The sequence below is a fragment of the Numenius arquata genome, chromosome 2 (assembly GCF_964106895.1).
Source record: "Numenius arquata chromosome 2, bNumArq3.hap1.1, whole genome shotgun sequence".
Classification (NCBI taxonomy): Eukaryota; Metazoa; Chordata; class Aves; order Charadriiformes; family Scolopacidae; genus Numenius; species Numenius arquata.
The window spans coordinates 31991989-32012491 of NC_133577.1; the positions used below are offsets into that span (position 1 = coordinate 31991989).

General features: G+C 37.0%; 1 protein-coding gene across 1 annotated transcript in view; it reads left to right on the forward strand.

The window, feature by feature from the left end:
* LTBP1 (latent transforming growth factor beta binding protein 1) overlaps positions 1-20503 on the forward strand; it is a 199851-nt gene that overhangs the window by 77892 nt on the left and 101456 nt on the right. Inside the window, exons 6-7 of the mRNA XM_074166229.1 lie at positions 10443-10667; positions 14128-14405. Coding sequence (XP_074022330.1) covers positions 10443-10667; positions 14128-14405 — 503 coding nt within the window. The remainder of the gene's footprint in view (positions 1-10442; positions 10668-14127; positions 14406-20503) is intronic.

Here is a 20503-nt window from a genome sequence, read left to right on the forward strand (position 1 = left end):
GTGGGTAATGCTGCTCAGCTGACATGAGAAGGGAAGAGTACAGCCTGGAAGGATCATGTAGCAATAAAGATGCTTGGAGTTCATTGTTATCTGTCCTTCTGGTGAATTCTTGCACTCCCTGATGAAAACAGATACATTACAACATTAACTACTACATGTTAGTATTATACATGCTCAGGCACATGTCTGCTGTGCAGAGGAGTAAGAGCCTTAAAAGCACTGGGAACATAGCAGAGATTAGTTTTCATCAGACACTGGCCGTCTTGATTTCAGTGTTCCCAATTTTACAATGACAATTATTCAGGACTGCTTAAAATGATACCTATAAAGTCTTTATACTGCAACATACTATTTTACAATCTGTTTACATTTTGTATTCTGCAGGAAATTATGTAAGAATGATGGTTTTAAAGTGTTGCTTTCAAACCCAGCCTTCCCTAGAGATTTTATTTCAGTTGCATGTGTCTTGCACAAAGAGGAAAATTAATATCAACGCGCTGTAGAAATCTGAAGAAACGCCTGAAGTAGCTTTTCTATATGTGTTAGCATCATTATCAAGGGTCTGACACTGGCCACTTGTCATGCATTAACTATATAAACAGAAAACAGGTTTTTTTCCTTAGTATAATATTCCAGGCCTAACTCTTGTTATACTGACTATATCAGGATCAGCCCTAATAAAATCAGTGGATTCACCAAATATGATCAGGGTAGGAGTGAGTCATCCCTTAACACTCTGTCTGTCCCCTTTCCTCTAAAAATAGTGTCAGATTCGTCTCAGATATTGAGACTATTAGAAACAGATTTAGCAAAGAGTGACTGAGAGCATCACGCCGGCTAGTAAGCCAGAATCTTCTTGTCAATCATTTCTCAACTACCATAATTTTTGCTATACCCTTTTATATTGAGTAACCTCAGCTTCAGGTCATTTTCCATGACAGGGTGTGCCTTTTCTTTTTCTGATAGCATGTGAATAGTCTAATACTGTATCTCAGTCATCCCATTCATACCACACTAACACTTTAACAGTTTTTTGGCAGCTGTTGGTCAGATGGTGCTCATTTCAGTCACCTACACGCAGGCCTGCAGTTGCATTTGACACCTCTGTGGATAGCTGACTTACCATGTGAGCTTGGAAGTATGTGATACAGGTTCTATGAGATTCCCATGCCCTTTAGACCCACGTTGAGGGATGGCTGAAATACCTGGGGGCATATCAGGTGTCTCTTGGTTGACTTTGTTTACACATCTTCAAGTCACCAACATCCAACTTTTCTTCCTGAGGTGTTTTAAAGTACTGAGTTTAAAACTGAGGAAGACATACAAGTAGTACGGTGAAATTATCTTGTGCATGTTTGTTCTGGATTTCTTGCTGATCATGATACTCAACAAATGTATATTTCTCTAAAATGTATTGCAGCCTTATGCTTTATGATCTGAACCTGCTCCCCGGTTTTTGATATCAGGATCTCCCATAGTTAACAATGTAGCCTCCATTAAAGAGCGACTGCTACCCCACTATTGATATGCTTTTGTAATGAAAAACTGAGATACAGTGGCACAAGCATGTAGACTGAGACAGCTGAAATGTTAGCATCCACGTATGAGGTGTGTGTTGAAACATTACAGGCAATGGAGACAGAAATTTGTTCAACTCGCTCTAATACAGACACAGAGAACAAAGGCAATACCTACTTGACTCTGGTTTTCCTTGAATGAGATCTCACAAATTTCCATCCTCACTGAAGACAGCATCCCTCCCCTTTCTTCCCAGTAGACCGTTCTTTTCTAGTCTATACCTAATTTGTTACACTTACTGCACCTTATTTACAGTGAGTTGACACTAGCATTAAGTGATGCTAATCACTGGACAGCCTTTCAGCAGCAAACATAAAACTCAATTGCTTGTGGAGATAATGATCATTCCAGAAGCAGAGCCTGTACTTACCAGCTGAGTTAGAGAATGAATTTTAAATTGGAAGTTTGCTGTTGGAAGACATGAAAATGTAACATGCCTGAACATGTAGCTGGTCTGATTTTGTGATGCTTTTTTCTACTTGCCTTCCTTGGTAACTGCCATATAGTGCTGCATTAAGTAGACATTCCTCCAGTTAGGCTTTAAGGTACTACATTATTTGTTAAACCTTTGTGCTGATAGTGGTACATGGAGGATTTGAGAAGAACCAGTGAAGTACAGTTTCATTTAAAGAGATACATCTTCCAAAATTGTGAGAACAGCAGCGAAAACATGAAGAGAATAGCTAGACTGCATTCTAGCAGTGGGTTTTCTTTTTTTAGTGTTTCCTTTCTGTTTATTTTAAATGTATTATTCCAAATCTGTAATAGAATTTAAAAAAAAACAACTGCTGTAGTTACTGGGTTTGAAACTATGTTATCAACGTGTGTACTGCAAAGAAAATGCATGTTTGTCTATGAAAAAGTGTAGAAAGCTAATTTTGTAAAATGGTATTATTGCAGCCTGGAAACAGTCATGGCTACAAGAGGCACATAGTATATCTGTAAGGTTTCTCTTCACAAATGTAAACATGCAGCAACTTTAAAATAACTGAATTGACAAATCATCAAATAGCCGTAGGCATGAGGACAGCTGTTGAGCTTCCTTAGTGCAATCTCTTTCCTTTTTTCTTTTTTTTTTTTTTTAATTTTTATTATGTGCAGTGTGGCATTTCATGGAGTAAGGAGACTGACTAAAAGAAAAGGCTGTTTGGGACTTTTAAAATTTTTTCTGTTGAGAGGAAGAATCCTTCTAGAGCAAGGGCAGTTCCCCAGGATTCTTGACAGCATATTTAAAGTGTAAATTGTGCCTGCCCATCTGACTTTAGTGACTGCTACTTGCTTTTCTACTCAGTGATACTCAACTATACTGAGTTCAGTTGTGAGACTAGATTCAAGCTGAGAACAGTGCTTTGAATCCAATCCTCAAAGCTACCTGCATTTTTCTTTAAGTCTTCGTATATGATCTTTTTTCAGTAAGGATTCTTTGGCAAGTGAAAATTAAAAGTAGAATTGCTTAGGAGAAAAAAAAGAATATGGAAAAGTGTGAAAAGATTAGAATTACTTTTGGAAGTGTTCAGACATGATTCAGCAAAAAAGGAGGAAGAAACCAACCTGATTTTGTAACAATGAGTGGGACATGGGGGGATCACTGATGACGAATGGAAAGGGAGAAAGTAGTGATAAGTATAAATTAAAAGTTATTAAATATAGAAAGTTGGTAAGCATAGCTAAAGAATTCACAGAAAAATCTTCCAGGATAGACATTTAATATCATATGAGAAGAAGCCCAGGGGTGGTACAAGAGATAACATGACAGACACATTTATAAAATTATTACTGCTGGTAGAATAAAAGCAGAAGGATTCAATAACTATTTGCTTTGTGTGTCCAACACACGTGCATCATACAGAAATGCCTGATAACTTTCTGGAATGTTAGTAACTGGAAACACTGGTCGAGACATTGTTTCAAAGTAGATGTAGGTACCTTATAGTACATGAGCTCTTAAATTGAAGGTAGTGATCTTGATAAAGGGGCCCAAAGGATGAAATCTCATGCTTTGAGAAGGATACAATGTTCTTTCCTCTTCTTTAAAACTATAGGTCCATGTTGGATCAACAAAAACTAGATTTCAAAAATATTTATCAATTTCACAGACTAAGGGGTCTCTAAGTAGTCTTCTGGTTATGTTATTGAGCCTTTTAAGTAGAGGAAATGAGAATCTCATCCTCAACAAAATGTTGTCCATCTCAGAAAGGGCCCAGGCCATACCATTTTTACAGCATGTCCTTGGAAACTGGCAAAGAAATGCTGTGTTACACCATTGGCAGGAGATGAAGGCTAAAACCCTTTTCCCCTTACTTGCTCTGCCTGGATTCCTCGCACTAAAATACAGGTATTTCATCTGTTCTGTCATAATATGATACGAGGGATGCATTTCTAGGATAATTTATCTTCTCCCTAAAGCTAATCCATTTTTAAAAGCCCCATGTTCTCATAATGTTTAGTTAGGGTGCACTTTGCAGCAAAAAAAACATTTAAAGACTGCTGTATCCTTGTTAATAGCTTCTGGATAAAGAAGCAGCTTTATATGAAAGGAAGATGTGTACATCTGTATGTGGCATGTACGCAGATCTCCTTACTCTGAGATTTTTAGGGGCAACCTGCTGCTGCTTCGGTCTTTTTGGTAGAGTCGAATGTGGTTGCAGTTGGGTTAGAGTGGAGCAAAGACAGTTGTTGCCTGAATGTGATTTATTCTCTTCCGCTAGAATTCCTTATTACTTGAGTTCGTCCTTGAACTCTGGTGTTTGCTTGCATCTTAAAGGTTAACAGTCTTGAAATGTCATATGTACTCAACTGCAAACCAATAAAATGACCCCTGCAATGCAGCTTAGCATTAATATTGTTCTGTGGGAGGGGGAGATGTTAATAATAAGTGATCATATATAATTCCTGAGAGATGTCATCATTCTGTATTTATCCCTAGTGTTGTGGTTTTGTGGTTTGGTTTCTGGTTTTTTTTTTTTTTTTTTTTAAATGTGCATGGTCCAGACAGACACCACAAAGCTTGTTTATTTTGGCAATAAATTGGTTTCCTTGTCTGGATAAACAACAGTACTTATGATCCCATTCCCAAGTGGGGCTGCATTACTTTGTTGAAGATCCTATGGTAATAATATTTTAAATATATAAGACAAATTATTATGAAGTCAATGATGATGTTAATTCACAATAGCTGAGAACCCAGTTTAGTAGCTTCATATTTTTCTTATCATACCATTAAGTTTGAGGTAGCTTCCTGTTTGAAATTTTTCCCTGCAGTGTTGCAGATTGTATTTCTTTCCAGAGGAAACAACTGAAGTGCTGTCAGTATCATGTTCAACCTTTTAAGATGACTTCTGTTAATGTATTGCAGCATTCAGAATAAAACTTTGCTTGATAAGATCCTTGTTATAATATTTACACGTCTACTGATAAACAGTGTGAAGGCGACAGTATAAGGGACCACATTCGATATAGTTCCTCTATCATTTTCTGGTCAGAAATCTGACAAAATGGAAAATACCGCCTTGAATAGCATAAAGTAGGTTTTTTCCACTTGTGAGCATTTTTAGTTGTTTTCTTTCTTTCTCACTGAACAAATGTGAATGTTAATGGACACAATTTATTGCATTTTTTTCACAAGGTTGAGACTTGGGAGTTCACATGCAAAGGCACATACGTAATAGCTTTGAATATATATTATGTTCATGACAGTTATAACTACAGAAGCACAGAATAAGGAGCAATAAAATCCTGGGAGTATATAAACAAACTAGATTTTGGTGTTCTTGTTCAAAAATGGTATTCACCAAATCTGATAAAAACAGCCTCCAATAATAAAGAAATGTACTTTGAAGTAAAGATGTTCTTTGAAGTATGCCCCTTACCTATGCTGTTCTATTGTCTGGCATTCCTACTAATTTGCAATTATTCATTTTAAAAATATTGCATATTTAAATTTTTGCCATTTCAGGGGAATCTATATTTGTGTAAGTTAATTTAAAACTACTTAAACTAGTAATAAACGAAATGAAACTATTTACTAGAGAGATTCTATATGAAAACCTTTTCATTGTATTTTTTACTTTGTATCTTTTTGGTGTACCCAAATGAGAAAGTGTCAGGGTTCTACCCACCTTTCCAGCAACACTCTTACTTTTTATAAACATCTTTCAAAATATAACTGCATGTTGTTATGCATATTATAGGGTATTAATCTACCTTAGTTTGTGCCTTATACTTAAGGCGTTGTTTATACACAAGATTGCATTCAACAAAGGAAACCAGAGCAGAGCTTCAAAACATATTTCCTTTCTTGTTGAATACTAGAGATTTCTTTTAAAAGGCTCATCTCCCGTGCAGTACTGCCATTTGTCACATACCTTGACTGCTCTCTCAGCAGTAGCAGAGAGTAGCCATTTCTACATTTTACTTATGTCTGGAACCAAATGTGGTGCTGTCCTCACTGTTTGGATTAGTGAATAGTGGTGGTACATAACAAGGGATTTGTGGGTGGTAACTAAGCTATTCACATGAGCAGGGCATCACTTTCCTGATTTCAGTGGTGAGCAGTAACGGGTATTTTTCATCTGCTGCTGGAGCTCTCACCATCAGATTTACTTTTAAAAATTTTTTTGATTGTTGCAATAGAATGTTTCTCTTAAAAGTTGTCAGAATACAAATACTGGATAAATTCAGAAATGAATATAGAGCTGCTATACTATTAAATCAAGCCCACTTAAAGTTTTTCTTTTCTGTCTCTCCTTTCCAAAGTATAAGTTTGTAATATCAAGATAATCTTACTGAAAAAAATAAATATGAAATTAATCATTTGGTTACTTAACTTGCAACTTTTTTACATAACACCTCTGAATTACACCCAGGGATCTGAAGAGAAAACCATTTAGGATGAAGTAGTTAGAAAACTGAGGGACAGCAAGAAAGACATGTGCCAAAAAAACCCAAACCAAACACCAAAAAAAAAACCAACCCAAAAACAAAACCCCAAAACTAGTAGGGGAACAGGGAAGAGTCTAAACTGGAGGATAGCATCATTGCTGTAGTTCATGCCTCTGCGCCTTTGTGAGTTACTGTTAGTTTCTGCACTTAGTAGAAATAAATTCGGAGTGATTGTGCAGATCCGTACATAGCACCTCTGGGTTTCAACTTTTAACTGAAATGCATGGTGTTTAGAGGCACTGTGTTATAAGAATGTTGCATATGGCAGTGCTTCCCCTCAGTGAATGTCAGCTCTTCTTTCCTGTGAAAAATTGTGTTTGGTAGAACTGTGTGCTAGTGCCTGCATGTTCTGTGAGCTTAGTAACAGTGTGGATGAAAGATGCCGAAGCAGCTGTGGGGCATGTAGTAATGCTGGATAGCTGTGTAGTACTCAGAGACAAAATTAATCTGCTGATTCGTGATGCATCCAGTGGAAATACTGTAATGTAATGAGCAGTTTAGGGTTTTCCTTGGAGAGCCTGTTGATGTAATTGAATAGTGCTTACACTTGAATAGTTGATAGTGTGTAAGTAGAAAAGGCGAAGAGTGGTGAGGGAAAGTGAGACAGAAACTCGTACGTTCCCTGAGGTGTAAAAGAAAAGGAATTTAGAGCGTCAGATGAGGAACATTTGAAAACCCATCTTCATTTTTTTCAACACTGGTTACAGGAAGGGAGTTTCCATCCATCCTAAGGGCTTGTTTGGGTAAGCGTGGGCTATATTTTAAGGATTAGGAGGATTTAGGTGCTTGGAATTTGTTTTGTTACACATTATTTTGATTAAATGAAAACATTCGGATTTGATTAAATTAGTTTATCTGGAACTGTTCAAGATTGTTTGAGTATCTTGAAAACAAATTAGGTGATGTAATTACATGGACAAACTGTATATGAGTGGTTTCCTGGCTTTTTTGTTGATGATTTCATGCCCTATTCTTGTGTTTCCAACCCATAGCTGTGGTGTAATTCAGCTCTGGTGAAGTTGTGTGCCTGTGATTTCCAGCAGTAGTGTCATAATCAAATGTAGCTCTTTCTCCTGGCCATAAACTACTTGAGGAAACATCACAATTACTGTGCATGTGTGTGCTTATTATGCCTATATAAAATTATCAGAAATTTATTTCAGCTTGTTTCATTCTTCATTTTTTGGTTTGTGGGTTGTTGAGTTTTTTTTAAATTCTCATGATATTTGTCATTTGAGATTATCCAGTTTTCAATTTAGCCTGGCGATCACATCCCATTTGTTTTTACGTGACTGAGTATAACTTACAGCTGTATATTTCAGAATTTAAAATTTTTTTAATACAGAATTTTATATTCTCAGAGTAGATTTAGTGTATTCTCATTTTAAGTTCATTCCTCATACATTAGGCCAGACCTTCAAGAAGTGTAAATCAATATATCTGTATACATAAATCAGTTAAGTGATTTGCACCACATGATACTATGGGCGGCTTGGAATTTTTATTTTCTGTTATATGTAATTACTGAGAAAGTAAGCATTCTTCATTATTTACCTCACACTAGACCTTTCAGTAGCATTTGTTTGCACTTATTTGCACAAGTTATTTGTGTGTATATCCACAGCAAACAGTACTGAAAAGGGGCATGAATGAACCCTTTTCTGTTGGTATCCTTCTTCCCAGTATTTTTAGCACAAACTTTTGTTTGCTTGAAAGCAGAATTTTTTATGTGCCGGTTCATTACTTGGTGGCTCCTGCAGGATAGGAAAGCCTGAAAAGCACCCTGTAATGTCGGGATACCCACACGACGTGTGTTATCTGGCTTTCCAGATTGCCAACTGCTTCATAGGAACAGGGTGTTGGAACAAATTAATTTATTTTGGTGAAAATTCAGGGTATATTTGTATTGTTTAAAAGCTGTATTTTGCATGTTACCTTGTTGCCTCAAGGTCAGAGAGGGAGGGAAGAAAATCTATGGGATAGGCTTCTTGCATTCCAGGAACTCCTCAGTGAGATGATTTCTGTTTGCCTTTGTTTCACTGTTCTTTCAAACACCAAATTGCTGTCCCCTTAACGCTGCTCTACACTGTTTCATTGTGCGATGCTGCTTTTGCAGAAAAAGCACCTTAGCTGACAGCCTCGCTCAGACAGATCTTTTCAAGTATCTAAAATCCTCTGTATGTTGTTACCATTGCAGTAAACCTGCTCGTTTCTGGCTGCTCAGGGAGAAATGGTACCAGAGAGAGAGGTAGCTGTCACGCTTTAATTACTGCTGGGGTCAAAAATCCTTCATTTCGCCCTGAAGTAACAGCTATTCTTCAAGGATATCTTTTATACATTCAGATAAAGTCCCAACAGTGTTGGGACCCAAAAAAGTGAGGCCTGCACTGGTGCGGACAGTCTTCTGAAGTCAAGTAGGCCTTTTAGCGCGGTGCTACAGCTTGAAGTACTTTCAGTCAGTTTATATGAAATGAAAATATGAGATAAGAAGGATATTAAATATACGTTTGCAGAACACAGTGGAAAGACAGTTCTGGCAGTTTACATTTGTGCGTGGACCTATCTGGCGATCAGGCAGCGCCGTTCCTGTCAATGCAATTTGAGGGTGCTCTGCGACAAGCCGGGCTGATCACCCTGTTTCTGGAGCAGTCTTCTGAGCCAAGGGAATTACGTAGCTGGGTTGGAACTCCTTGGGCTGCTGAATGTCCTGCTTTGTCATCTTGCAACACATAACACACAGGTTCCTTTTCCACTACTGACATTTTAGGGTATTAATAATAGCAATAGGCTGTGGTTGTCCAGAGATTATACCACTTAGAATAATAAGCACTAAGCTCCTAATAATTCAATATTGACCGAGCAATACCAATCTAACAAAATGCCATAATTACTCTAAAGTCAAGATTTTTATTTATTTATTTTTGCTGTCAGAATCTTATCTTAAAGCTGACAAATGGATACTGTATGCTATTTCTCAAAAAATCTTTGATTTCTGAGAAAATGACCTTAGTTTGTCTTGAACAAAAGCTTGTGGTATTTTTCCTGTTGTTTTTACATCATTTAGTTCTTGAAAATGTTGACAGCTCAGCCAGATTATGGTTGATTATATCCCCCATCATATTTTTAGAAAGTGCTGAACCATGCCTATTATTGTTTGTATCTCTGAGGTAAGAAATGTTTTTCATTTGATGTTGATGTTTTTCATGTTTCATCTGATAGTTTATATTGCTGTAAATGTGCGAGTACTAGCTGGCACAGAAGTAATTACCCTTGTTATATTGGAATTAAAATACTTTAATACTTTGGAATTTGTCTCTGAAATAATTTGAGTAGAATCTCTCAATATTTTTATGATCTTCATGAGTGGGTATACAAATTGGCTTCTTTGAGCGATAAAAGTTAAGCAAAAATCTAGATACTTGGTAAGAATTGGGTTTCCAGAGAACAGCCAGGGCTTATAGCAAAAATGGAAAATTTATCCCCAGTGCTGTCTACTCTTCAGTGAGTTTTTCCCCAGTCTTCGAGGGAAGTGTTGGTGGTCCAGGATTTTCAGAAATGGGAGGCTGACTGAATAAGGATACCTCTACTGGAGTGTGAATAAGAGAATGCAGCCAGATACCATATTAATTTAGCATCTTATTTAATAGCATAATTAAATAAAATAGCTGGGATTTTTAAGGGAAGAATGTGCTTGCTGTGTGTGTCATGGAGAGAACGTATTAACCAGGCAGAGATCACAAGGAGGGGAAGGGTTCTGCCCCAAGGCAATCAAAAGCGCATGTCAGATGGACAGTCATTCTTCAGCTGTTGGTCCAAAGGACCCTGGCCCTGTTCCTTTCTTCCTCAGCTTCTTTGAGATATGTGGTCAGATAATACTAAAGCTAAAGTCATTAACAAAATTTTTCTTTCTGTTTTCATTTCAGTTATTTGCCACCTTCCATGCATGAATGGAGGCCAGTGCAGTTCTAGAGATAAATGCCAGTGCCCTCCTAATTACACTGGTAAACTTTGTCAGATCCCTGTGCATACTGCCAATACTCCAAAACTGTACCATCACCCACAACAGGGGAACAAGCCTGTAGGATCACAAATTATCCACTCTACTCATACTTTACCACTGACGATGTCTGGACAGCAGGGTGTAAAAGGTAACTTTTTCCGTGATAGATATATTTTCCTTTGGAGTTAATTTTATTAATTAATTTTGGGTATCCAGTCAGTAACGATAGTGATCTGTCTACATGGTTTGAATCTTGACATCACAACTTGAATCATGGGCTCACCAGAATGACTGGAAAGTATTTTGCTCAGTGACTGAAATAATAAGAAATAACAGTGCTATTGAAAAGAGTTTATAAGTAAATTTACTTCACTTTACAGTGGAATTTAATGCAGATTGCAGAGTCAAAGGATAAGGCAGGGGGCTTCTTCCAGGAGTGTAGATGTGTTCAAAAAGAGAACAACTGTGGCTGAACAGAGTCCATGAATTGCATAAATGCCTAGGGAGAAAATTGCAGGTGATTCCATGGTTCCTAGTGGAGGGAAGAGACAATGCTTTTCAATGTAAAAAAAATTATAACTAATGTAAAACTGAAAATACAATCCATGTTTATCTTTGTTATATCATTTGGTAGAGTTCTATAAGTTAATTTTGTGGTGAAGATGGCTATGATACGATTCAGTTAAATAGACGATTCTTTCCAGGTCATATAACAATATCATAGAAAAAAAATGGTAAGGATTTTCAACTGCTAATGCTCTGAAGAAGGCAGAGGATCAAAAACAAGAAAAGTTGTGATGTTAATCAAATTTTGCCCAGTCAAAGCAAGTTCAGTCAGCTTCAGGTTTTCGTTCCCCCTAGTGCCTTTTTGTGAGGTGACAGTTCTGATGACCCTGAAGAGAAGTGTTGAATTTGTTTCCTGTGTGTCCTGTGACTCTTGGTAGCATTTGGTCTGGGTGAGATCCTGTCCATATGGAACAACCGCTGCAATTCAGTTTCACAGCGTGTGAATTAGTGTGAATTTTTTTTGTTTGAATTGCCAGATTGATTTTTATTATTTTTTTTCTTCTTTCTTGCCGAGGGTAATTTTACAATTACCTGTCAAAGATTGCTACCTCTGAATAAAAAACAAAATATATGGAGGAAAGATGTGAGGAGGCTCAGTTGTTGGCAATTAGTTCATGAATAACTTTGCTAAAAGAGGCAAAACTATTTATATGTTTGTGATAAATATAGTCTAAGGTAGTAATTCTGTTTTCAGATGGGGGCATAGCTGTGAGGGAAGTGTTGACAGTATCCTTTTGGAAACGCAATGTTTTATAAATGCTTTTAGGTATCTGCTCTATCTTTTCAATGAATTTGTTTTCTAGACTGCCACACAGTCCACTGGGAAATAGTTTCCACTGACATGTTGGAGTATCAGTCCCTAAAGCTCCCCAGAACTTTTCTGACTTTTAAAGGGGAAAGAGGGAGGAGTCAGCAAATAAGAGAATATAATTACCTAAACATTTAGCAGAGCAGAAATGTATTTCTGTGACTACTTAATTCCAGATCAAATTATTTTAGGCAATATGGTTGACCATTAAAAAAAAAAATAAAATTAAGACGTAGTTGGTTTTCAGATTTAGAGTTGCTATCTTAAAACACACAGCAGGTTTCTCATTGCTAAAGAGTCTGACCTCTTGAATATATTTTTTTCCTGACCCTCAAGTCCTCACCAGAACCATCAGCAGTCACAATGCCTTTTCTTCTTTTTCCATGCCCAGATGAGGATGTTGGATTGTGGAGAGAGGAGTGTTTCATTTCTTTCAAGGAAAGAATGAAACAATTCATCCTGAAATGGCTGGCAGAAGTAAAAGTTAATCGGCACATCTAGGCAGTGACCCAAGACCTGGAGAGGATTGTGGTGATAATACTGCATGAGAGGAAGTAACCTAAATTTGATGTTTTCAGCATCTGAACGTCTCTAAGGGGATTGACAGATTAAAGCAGAGCAATTTAGTGGTTTCTTTTGAAGGCTAATATATTGTTTAGATTTATCAGGTGGAGAAATTAGTTTAAGGGATCCCTCTTCATACATAAAAATGTATGATAGTAAGTTTGGGTGAGTTTTGTTATTTTCACAGCCAGAGATGCTGTCTTGTCTTGCCCTGCAAAACCAGTCTAATAGCCTGAGAAGGGCATTCTTCTTGTAACACTGAATCTTTTCCTTGTGAGTTTACGTGTGAAAGAACTTACTATAAATTTTGCTTGAAGGTTGTTTTCTGCTACAAGCAAGATCTGAAAAGCCATTAAGGCCCCACAGCCACATTTTGCTGACTTTATTCCTGATGTTTCTCTCTGCAATGAAACAATGCAGTGCAGAGTAAAAATAAGCTTGTTTTTTAAGGAATTCCTATGTCAGAGCAATTAATACTGAAAACTTGCTTAGAGAAATGAAAATAATATGAAAAACCAGAATTAATTTCTACAAAATAATATAATTTTAAAGCAGCTGAAATAAATGAAATATGCTTCCTGGGAAACAGAACTGTGAGGTTGAAATTTGTAAATAAGAACTGAAAATGCCTAATCAAGTTCCAAAGAGCAGTCTGGCCACCTGGAGGCAAGGAGACAATTCATAAAACTCAACAATGCAGTGTGTATTACAAAGAAAGTATGTCAACTGATATTTGTTGGTTCTTGATGTTTGGAAGGGGTGTTACATCAAATGGATTGTCTGTCCTGGAGGAGACTGTTGTACTTGCTGACAAGAGAGACCCAGCCAGACACAGTAAACGCTAACTTTGTTTTGTTATGCAGCTTACAGACTATAAAAGTTTTTACACACCTTTCCTTCCCCATCACCCCACCCCACTCCCCCAAATAATAATTTGAGTTACATGTTTAAAGGGCATTTTGTGTTTCAATGAAAAGAGACTTGAGGCTCGTAAACAGTTCTGTGCGCATTATGTTGACTGGAGGGTGTCAATCTATATACCCAGACTTAAAACTACAACTATATTTAAAAATGGAAGTATCTGAAAAACATTTCCTCCCTCTTTATCTGCCAAGTCCTGAACTCAAAGTTCAGGGAAGGGAGTGGTGGTTTTAGATGGTTGAGGTGCTGGCAACTGTTGCAGGGGCAAACTCAGGACTTGGCAGGTATATAAAGGTGAAGGGATGAAAACTGAAGCTTTTTCTGTGTTCCAGAGAAAGATGATGGATCTGAAAAAGAAAATAAAGCTTACTATATATCCAAAAATAACCCAGTGGAGTTTGAATTCTGGAACTTTGAATGGGATTCTTATTACACAGTATAACCACAAATATTAATGTCACACCAGCCAATTTGGACATCCATGTTTATGTAGCAGTCTTTACAATCCTATAATGTCGTTCTTTCCTGGGTGAAGAGTTTTCATTTCCTTGTTAATGAGACTCTATGCATTCTTTCAGCCTTGCCTCTAACCCCCAAATTTGGGCTTAATTTATATTACAGTCACTTTAAGGCACTCTGTAAAAACTCTAAGGTACAAAATAGAAATGTCTTAGAGGTGCCTAAGATATCTTTTTTGACATATTTTATTACCAATTTTTCTTATGTGTTTTTCCTTCAATTATTTTAGTGAAGTTCCCTCCTAACATAGTGAATATCCATGTGAAACATCCCCCTGAAGCCTCAGTTCAGATCCATCAAGTTTCAAGAATTGACAGCACGTCAACAGGACAAAAAGCAAAAGTACCTCAGCCAGGACATCCACAGGTCTCTTACCAAGGTCTTCCATATCAGAAGACCCAGAAAGGACATACTACTTACACAAATCAACAACCCATTCCTCATATGTTTCCTGTTTCAGTTAAAACTCAGCTTGGGCGCTGCTTCCAGGAGACTATTGGGACACAGGTAAGAAATGTTTGCTGAGTCTTTTGAGATAGGTAGCTTTAAAACAATATTATAAAAGAATGAATTTTTTTTTCCACCAATTGCTGGAAAAGGACACATTTGACATGCTTTTCAAAAAGAAAATTCTTTTGGGAATGTAAAATTTTTACAAAATAGCATTTTTCTGAACCTCCTTCTCTTTTAAGCTAATGTCTTTCTTTTCTGAGAGACAGAATCCCTGATCCTGTCAGGGATCCCTGATATTCTGACCTCAGTTTTTCTAGCCATAACTTCTCCAATAAAACAACGTGACTCTAAATCCTAGTTCCATCTCTCCTAATTGAACCACTAAGGTTACACCGTCTTCCACAGCTTGTACAGTCCTTTGCTTTAATGAGTCTTTTTGCATGTGCATCTCAACAGCCAGTGTTTTTCAAGCAGTTGCAGTTTTCATGGAAATTCCTATTCAATAACTTCGTGTTTTACAGTATTGTAGGCCAATGTTTTGAATCCATTGAAATGTGACCACTGACTGGGGTAGAAAAATTATGAAAGCCAATTTTAATGCTAGAGCATTAAAACCTTAATTCAGTTTAAAAGAATGTGATCACATTGGTGTTTTACATATGACTATTCAAAATTGTGTATCTTCTTTCAGCGCTTTATTAAGCAACACAGTGTTATCTTATTTGCATATTTGCACATATATGTAAATACACAGAGAAAAACACATATGTGACGAGAGAGTAAAAAAATTAATAAGACCCTGTTATTTATTGCGTATCACCTTGCTGAAATTTAACTTTTCAGACCGAATTTTTTTTGTGCTCAATGCGTGCCTCAGGCTGAATTTTTTTAAGAAATTTCAGAAAAATCACTCGTTTTAAGGGATATTTCTAACATATTCCACATATATTTGTTACATTTTGGCAGCAGAGCTCTCCAAAGGTTTCATCTGCAGAGAGCATGGCCTGCCTTCCTCTCAAAGGGACAGCACCCATCATCTGTGAAATGCTAGACTGGAGCAAAACGTCCTTTGCAAGTGTTTCTTCTAGCTGTCAGCAAATGCTGTGATGCCCAATGTTAGGACTGACAGCAAGGAAATTTTCTGAACTTATCATGGCTCCCAAGCAGCACAAATGAAAAAGAGGGATGAGACCTCACTCATAGAGGAGCAGGGAGCTTTGGAGAGGGTCAGTGATGGGGGACAGTTAGGAGCAGAAGCAGGAAGGAATCAAGCAGAAAGAGGGTAATGTAGGTGGCAGATCCCAAGGTAATGATTTCAGTTTCCTTCTGGAACCTTAAACTGAAATCACAGTTCCCTACTCTCAGTCATTCTCTGCCAGCTCCAAAGAACTGACTTTTTCATGTAAAATATTTTTCTCTTCTCCTTTCAATGACTGGCTTGTGCAGAGTATCGTAGCGTTCTTACTAGTGACATAATTAACTCTGGTTTCAGGAGTCATTGCTGTGGAATTAAAGATTCCCAAACCTGCTGATGCTAGGCCATCATCTGAGGGTGTTTTAAAATAATTGATTCTGAAAAATGCTATGGAAGAAGTAAATTTAAATGTCATTATGCCCAAGAAATGTTTCTAGAAGACTACAGTTAAGTTTGAGTATGGAACATTGAAGGATTGTGTTCACTAATTGTTAAATGCTTGATTTGTGATTACAGTGTTTATTTATACTGATGAGCTCTTCATGCTTGTCTGTTTCAGGAATAGTAAATCCTTGAATTTGCTCTTTGGCCAGTGTTGAAACACATGTTCAAATGAAAGTTTATAGATTTTACATGAAAAAAGAAACACTGCTTGCACTCATATATAGGGGAATACAAAATTCGTTCCTCAATCTTAGACTTGGCAGTGGGTGCTGCATCTTTCATCTCTTACCTGTTATGCTGGATAAATTTCCTGCCTGTTCTTTCTGCTGCATGCATGGGTGAGGTATTTCAGATTGTGTGTCCAAAATTGTGTGCTACGCATGCCCCTCATATTACAGTGGTTTTAAAACTAAAGTTACTCATTGATCACCAGAAGACTGTAATTTGCTCCTATTAAAGGGGGAGAAAAGGGGAAATATGCTTGCATTGCCTTTGTGCCTGACTTGGAATCCTACTAAATGGTCAGTCTCCACTGGTTTTTTCAGTATTCCCCGGGAAAAATGTGTCTTTGCAGTGCTCTCAAGAAAGGGTAGTGCTCCTAGTTTAGAATAATATGTGTTCTCTTTTTTACAATCTCATTGACCCTTTTGGTCTCAGTCTTGGAGAAGAACATAGTAACGGTTTCAGAAGCCTTTTGTTATTTAATTTAATGGTTCAATTTAGAATTGGAGTTGTAGGGTGGCATTTCGTAGAGCATTCATTTAAGATCTTGCCATAAATATAGATTTAAGTGACTCATTCACCTTCCAAATTTGAACCTGAAATGTTAGGATGTTTTTCCCAGTCAGCCGATGCATATTAGTTTTTTTATGTTAAATATACCTTGAACTGTGAAAGACACTTTTTTTTTTCTCGTACATAGATCTATTCTAAAAGAATTTGCTTCTTTGATATTTGCTTTGCTAAATATGAGGGTTCTCTTTATTTTTTCAGACAAGCTGCTAAACTGAGCTTTCCCTATTAGTAGCTATGTGTTACAAGTCCTTTCTGGAGTTTATGCTGGGTAATTTTGGTATTCTTACTTTTTTTTTTTTTCAACAATCATCAGTGTTCATACATTTTTTTGCAGGGTGGATTATATATTTGGCTTCAGAAATGTTTTATTAAATATCCTGGGATCAGAGGTGACTTTACTGTCTATAGAGCAGATTGATGGAAGTATATGTGTGTGGCCTCTTCTAGGCAAATCAACCAAGTTAACAAAGACTTTGCTGAACTTGCTTTCAGTTCAGGCTAAAAGCACAGGATAAAAACAGTATCAAAATCCCTGCTGTGGTTTTGTGTGTGTGTGTGTGTGTCTGTGTGTAACCTCTACCATTGTGTGTTTCTCTCCATCTCTTGTTTTCTCTATTTCCTTCCTTGACTTTCAACTGTTCTTTAAATAACAAGTCCTCTGATTTTTAATGCTTTGGTTTTTTTCACAACCTTCTGTGGAATATTTTTCATCTCCCAACACATTCTTCGTCACCCCACCTTAGTTAAATTCCTTTAATGTGTCTCATTCAAAAACAGTAGTCCTGCAAAAACAGTAGGATAGTTGCTATACTCAAATCCCGTGACAGCCAAAGGTGTATTTACTGCAGTGTATTTCCAACAGAAAGCATACTGTTGAAGTTAGCGACTGGAGCTTCTCTGAACCGAAGCTTGGAGGGCATTATGGTAGTTGAAGAACCTGCTCGTATTCTGAGGCTTCCAATCACTCCTAGTTAACAATGTAGAAATTCTTCTCGACCACCTGTTCGCTTAGTTGTCTATAGTATCTTAAGTGACTATAACCAAAGGATATAGTGACTATATCCTTTGACTATAGTCACTTAACCAAAGGATTAAGTGACTGTAACCAAACCATGAGAAAAGGATAGTAAAAGATGCGTGAAAAGATGTCAGTCTACAAGCTTAGAATGAGAGAGGGAGAGGAGGGGAGGGAGAGGGCCTCTGGAGTAACGAAATTTCATAGTTTAATTCGAATAGATAAATGAAGACGTATATTTTCATAAATACATATACACATGTATGTGTTACTTAATTGTGACTTTTCTGGAGTGTCTTCAGCACCAAGAAATAAAGTGGAAAGAGCAACTATAGAAGCAGTATTAATATTACAAATTTTAAAAAGTAGTGTAGGAAGCAAATGGTGTTCTGGATGGTTCTGTTTTCTGCTCAAGTCAGTTTGCTTTCCTGGCTACCTCTCTTTTCTCTGGGTGGAACACATAGCAATTATTTTTTCTCTGAGAGATGTTAGGATGATTGCTCCAGGGTAGTTTACCATGTTACATGGTAGCTTACTATGTTATGTCGCATACAAAAGTTGTGGTTCATCAAATGATTCCCTAGTACCAAAAAGGTTTTTGCAGAGTGTATCGTAAACTAGCAGTTAAGCTGCAAGCCAGAAACTTAGTGTTGTCATAAAAATAGAGCAAAGAAACCTCTATCTCAATTTGCACTGTGTGATACATATAAAATGAGGTTGAGAAAGTAGACACTTGAAATTGAGAAACATAAAATGGCAGGAATAGGACAAAAATCCTACTTAAGATGGAGAACAGTAGAGTTGTGGAGAGCACTGCATGTTATGGTGCCTTCAAAAGCTGGAGACTGGGCATGGTGTCCTACAAGGTCCTTTACGGCCGTGTAGTCCTGTGTTTCTGAAATCCCAGGAGTCGATCATCTTAGACCACTGATTGTCTAAATCCTATTTTAAAAGCAAGCAAATGAGAAAGATTGTTTCTCTTCTTTAATTCCTCCTCTTCAGCTGCTTTTCATTTTAATTCTAATAAAAATGCCTTTATTATGACACAGAATATCTTTTTATTTTCCAAAATACTTTAACAGTGTCAGTGGTTCACCTAGTAAAGATTGTGTTGGTAATCTCAAGCCCTGTCAATTTCCCATATGATTACTTTGCATTTAAATCAAGAAAAGAATGCAGATGCCTACTATCTGTCAAAGTACATATAAAGAGAATTAGGCACTGGTTCCAACCCCTCCCCTCCTGTCCCCCAAGACCACTTTAAAGTGTCTACTAAGTATATTCATGTGTTTTCCTATGGTTACTACATTTCAGTATTTTGGCTTAAAAAAAGTCTTTTTTTCCTCAAAATTAGTTTGGTCTCTTTTTTGCTTAACTGTAAAGAGGAAGGCTGCTTTTTTTTTTTTTTTTTTTTTTTTTGGCAAAGCAGCAAGAAATTGGAGAAGCTGGTATTTCCAAATTTCTCTCAAGCATGCTCTTTCTGACTTGATTTGCAAGTAATGCTATTGTCTTCAGCAGATATTTTTGAGTGTCAGTTTTACCAAAGGGAGACCTTTGGTGATCTCAGCAGCTATAAGTTAAAAACAAAATGAAAAAGACTTGCTATTCTAAAGAGAGACAGCTACTGAAGTTGCTTATCTTACTGCAGACAACATATGCCAAAATGCCCATAGGAGAGGCTGGCTAAGAAGTCACGTCTGCCCTTGCTTGTTTGTTCTTCCTCAATGTCCCTCAGTTGTGCTCATGTAATTCCCATGAGGAGCTGGACTGCTCACTGAAATAATTTCAGTTAAAAATTCTCTCTTCCGATCCCCCCCTTTTTGTGGGGCTGTTTTAAATTCAAATCAGTTCCACGTTGCAGTGTTCGGGGGATGTTTCACCCCTCACTCGTCAGTTGTTTGCAGAATGCTTTCTGCTTCCCTTGCAAAGGGCTTTGAAAGGTGTTGCAGAAAGGATCCATACTTTTTATAGCTCTGTTGAGAAGGATGCCTGAATTAGAGTTGTTCTGGCATTGAGAAGCGAAATTTGGTTTATTGTAATAATACTTTGGAAAATCATATTAAAGAAAAACAAAATATACCACCTATAGCAGCCAGTAGAAGGATATTTTGATAGATTTCTTATAAATAAATTAAGCTACATAACATTAGTGGTGAATACTAGTAAAGACTATTGAAAATTATAAGGGCTCTCCATTTTTCATTGTGATCAAAATATGTAAGCATTCAAATGTGTTTCAAATCTGCTTAGTGCTTATAAATAACAAGTATGTCTGACAGACAGATGTTAGTTGATCAGCATCTTTATTGGGATGAATTTCTAGGGAAATAGTTTATTTAATAGTATGTTTCAGTAATATTTTTTCCAGGAAACATTTGTTTTGGTTTGAGCAACACCCTTCTCTCTGCTGTCAGAGTTGATAAAATGCAAAATATGCCAAGTGAAGGGTGGCGGCTGGAAAAGGTTAGAAATTGTCAAACTGTATCATGATAGAGATTCTGACTGCAAATCATTAATCAGTCACTTAACTTGATTCACACAAGGGCATACACTGATCATGTACTTAACTTTGAGAATATACATGAAGTTTTTAGGAACTGGGTTTAGATCATTGATAAGTTTTTCATGATGGGAAATATTAAAGGCATCAAACTTTTTGATTTAGAAATCAGAGCAGCAAAATGTGTTGATAGCTCTTAATGC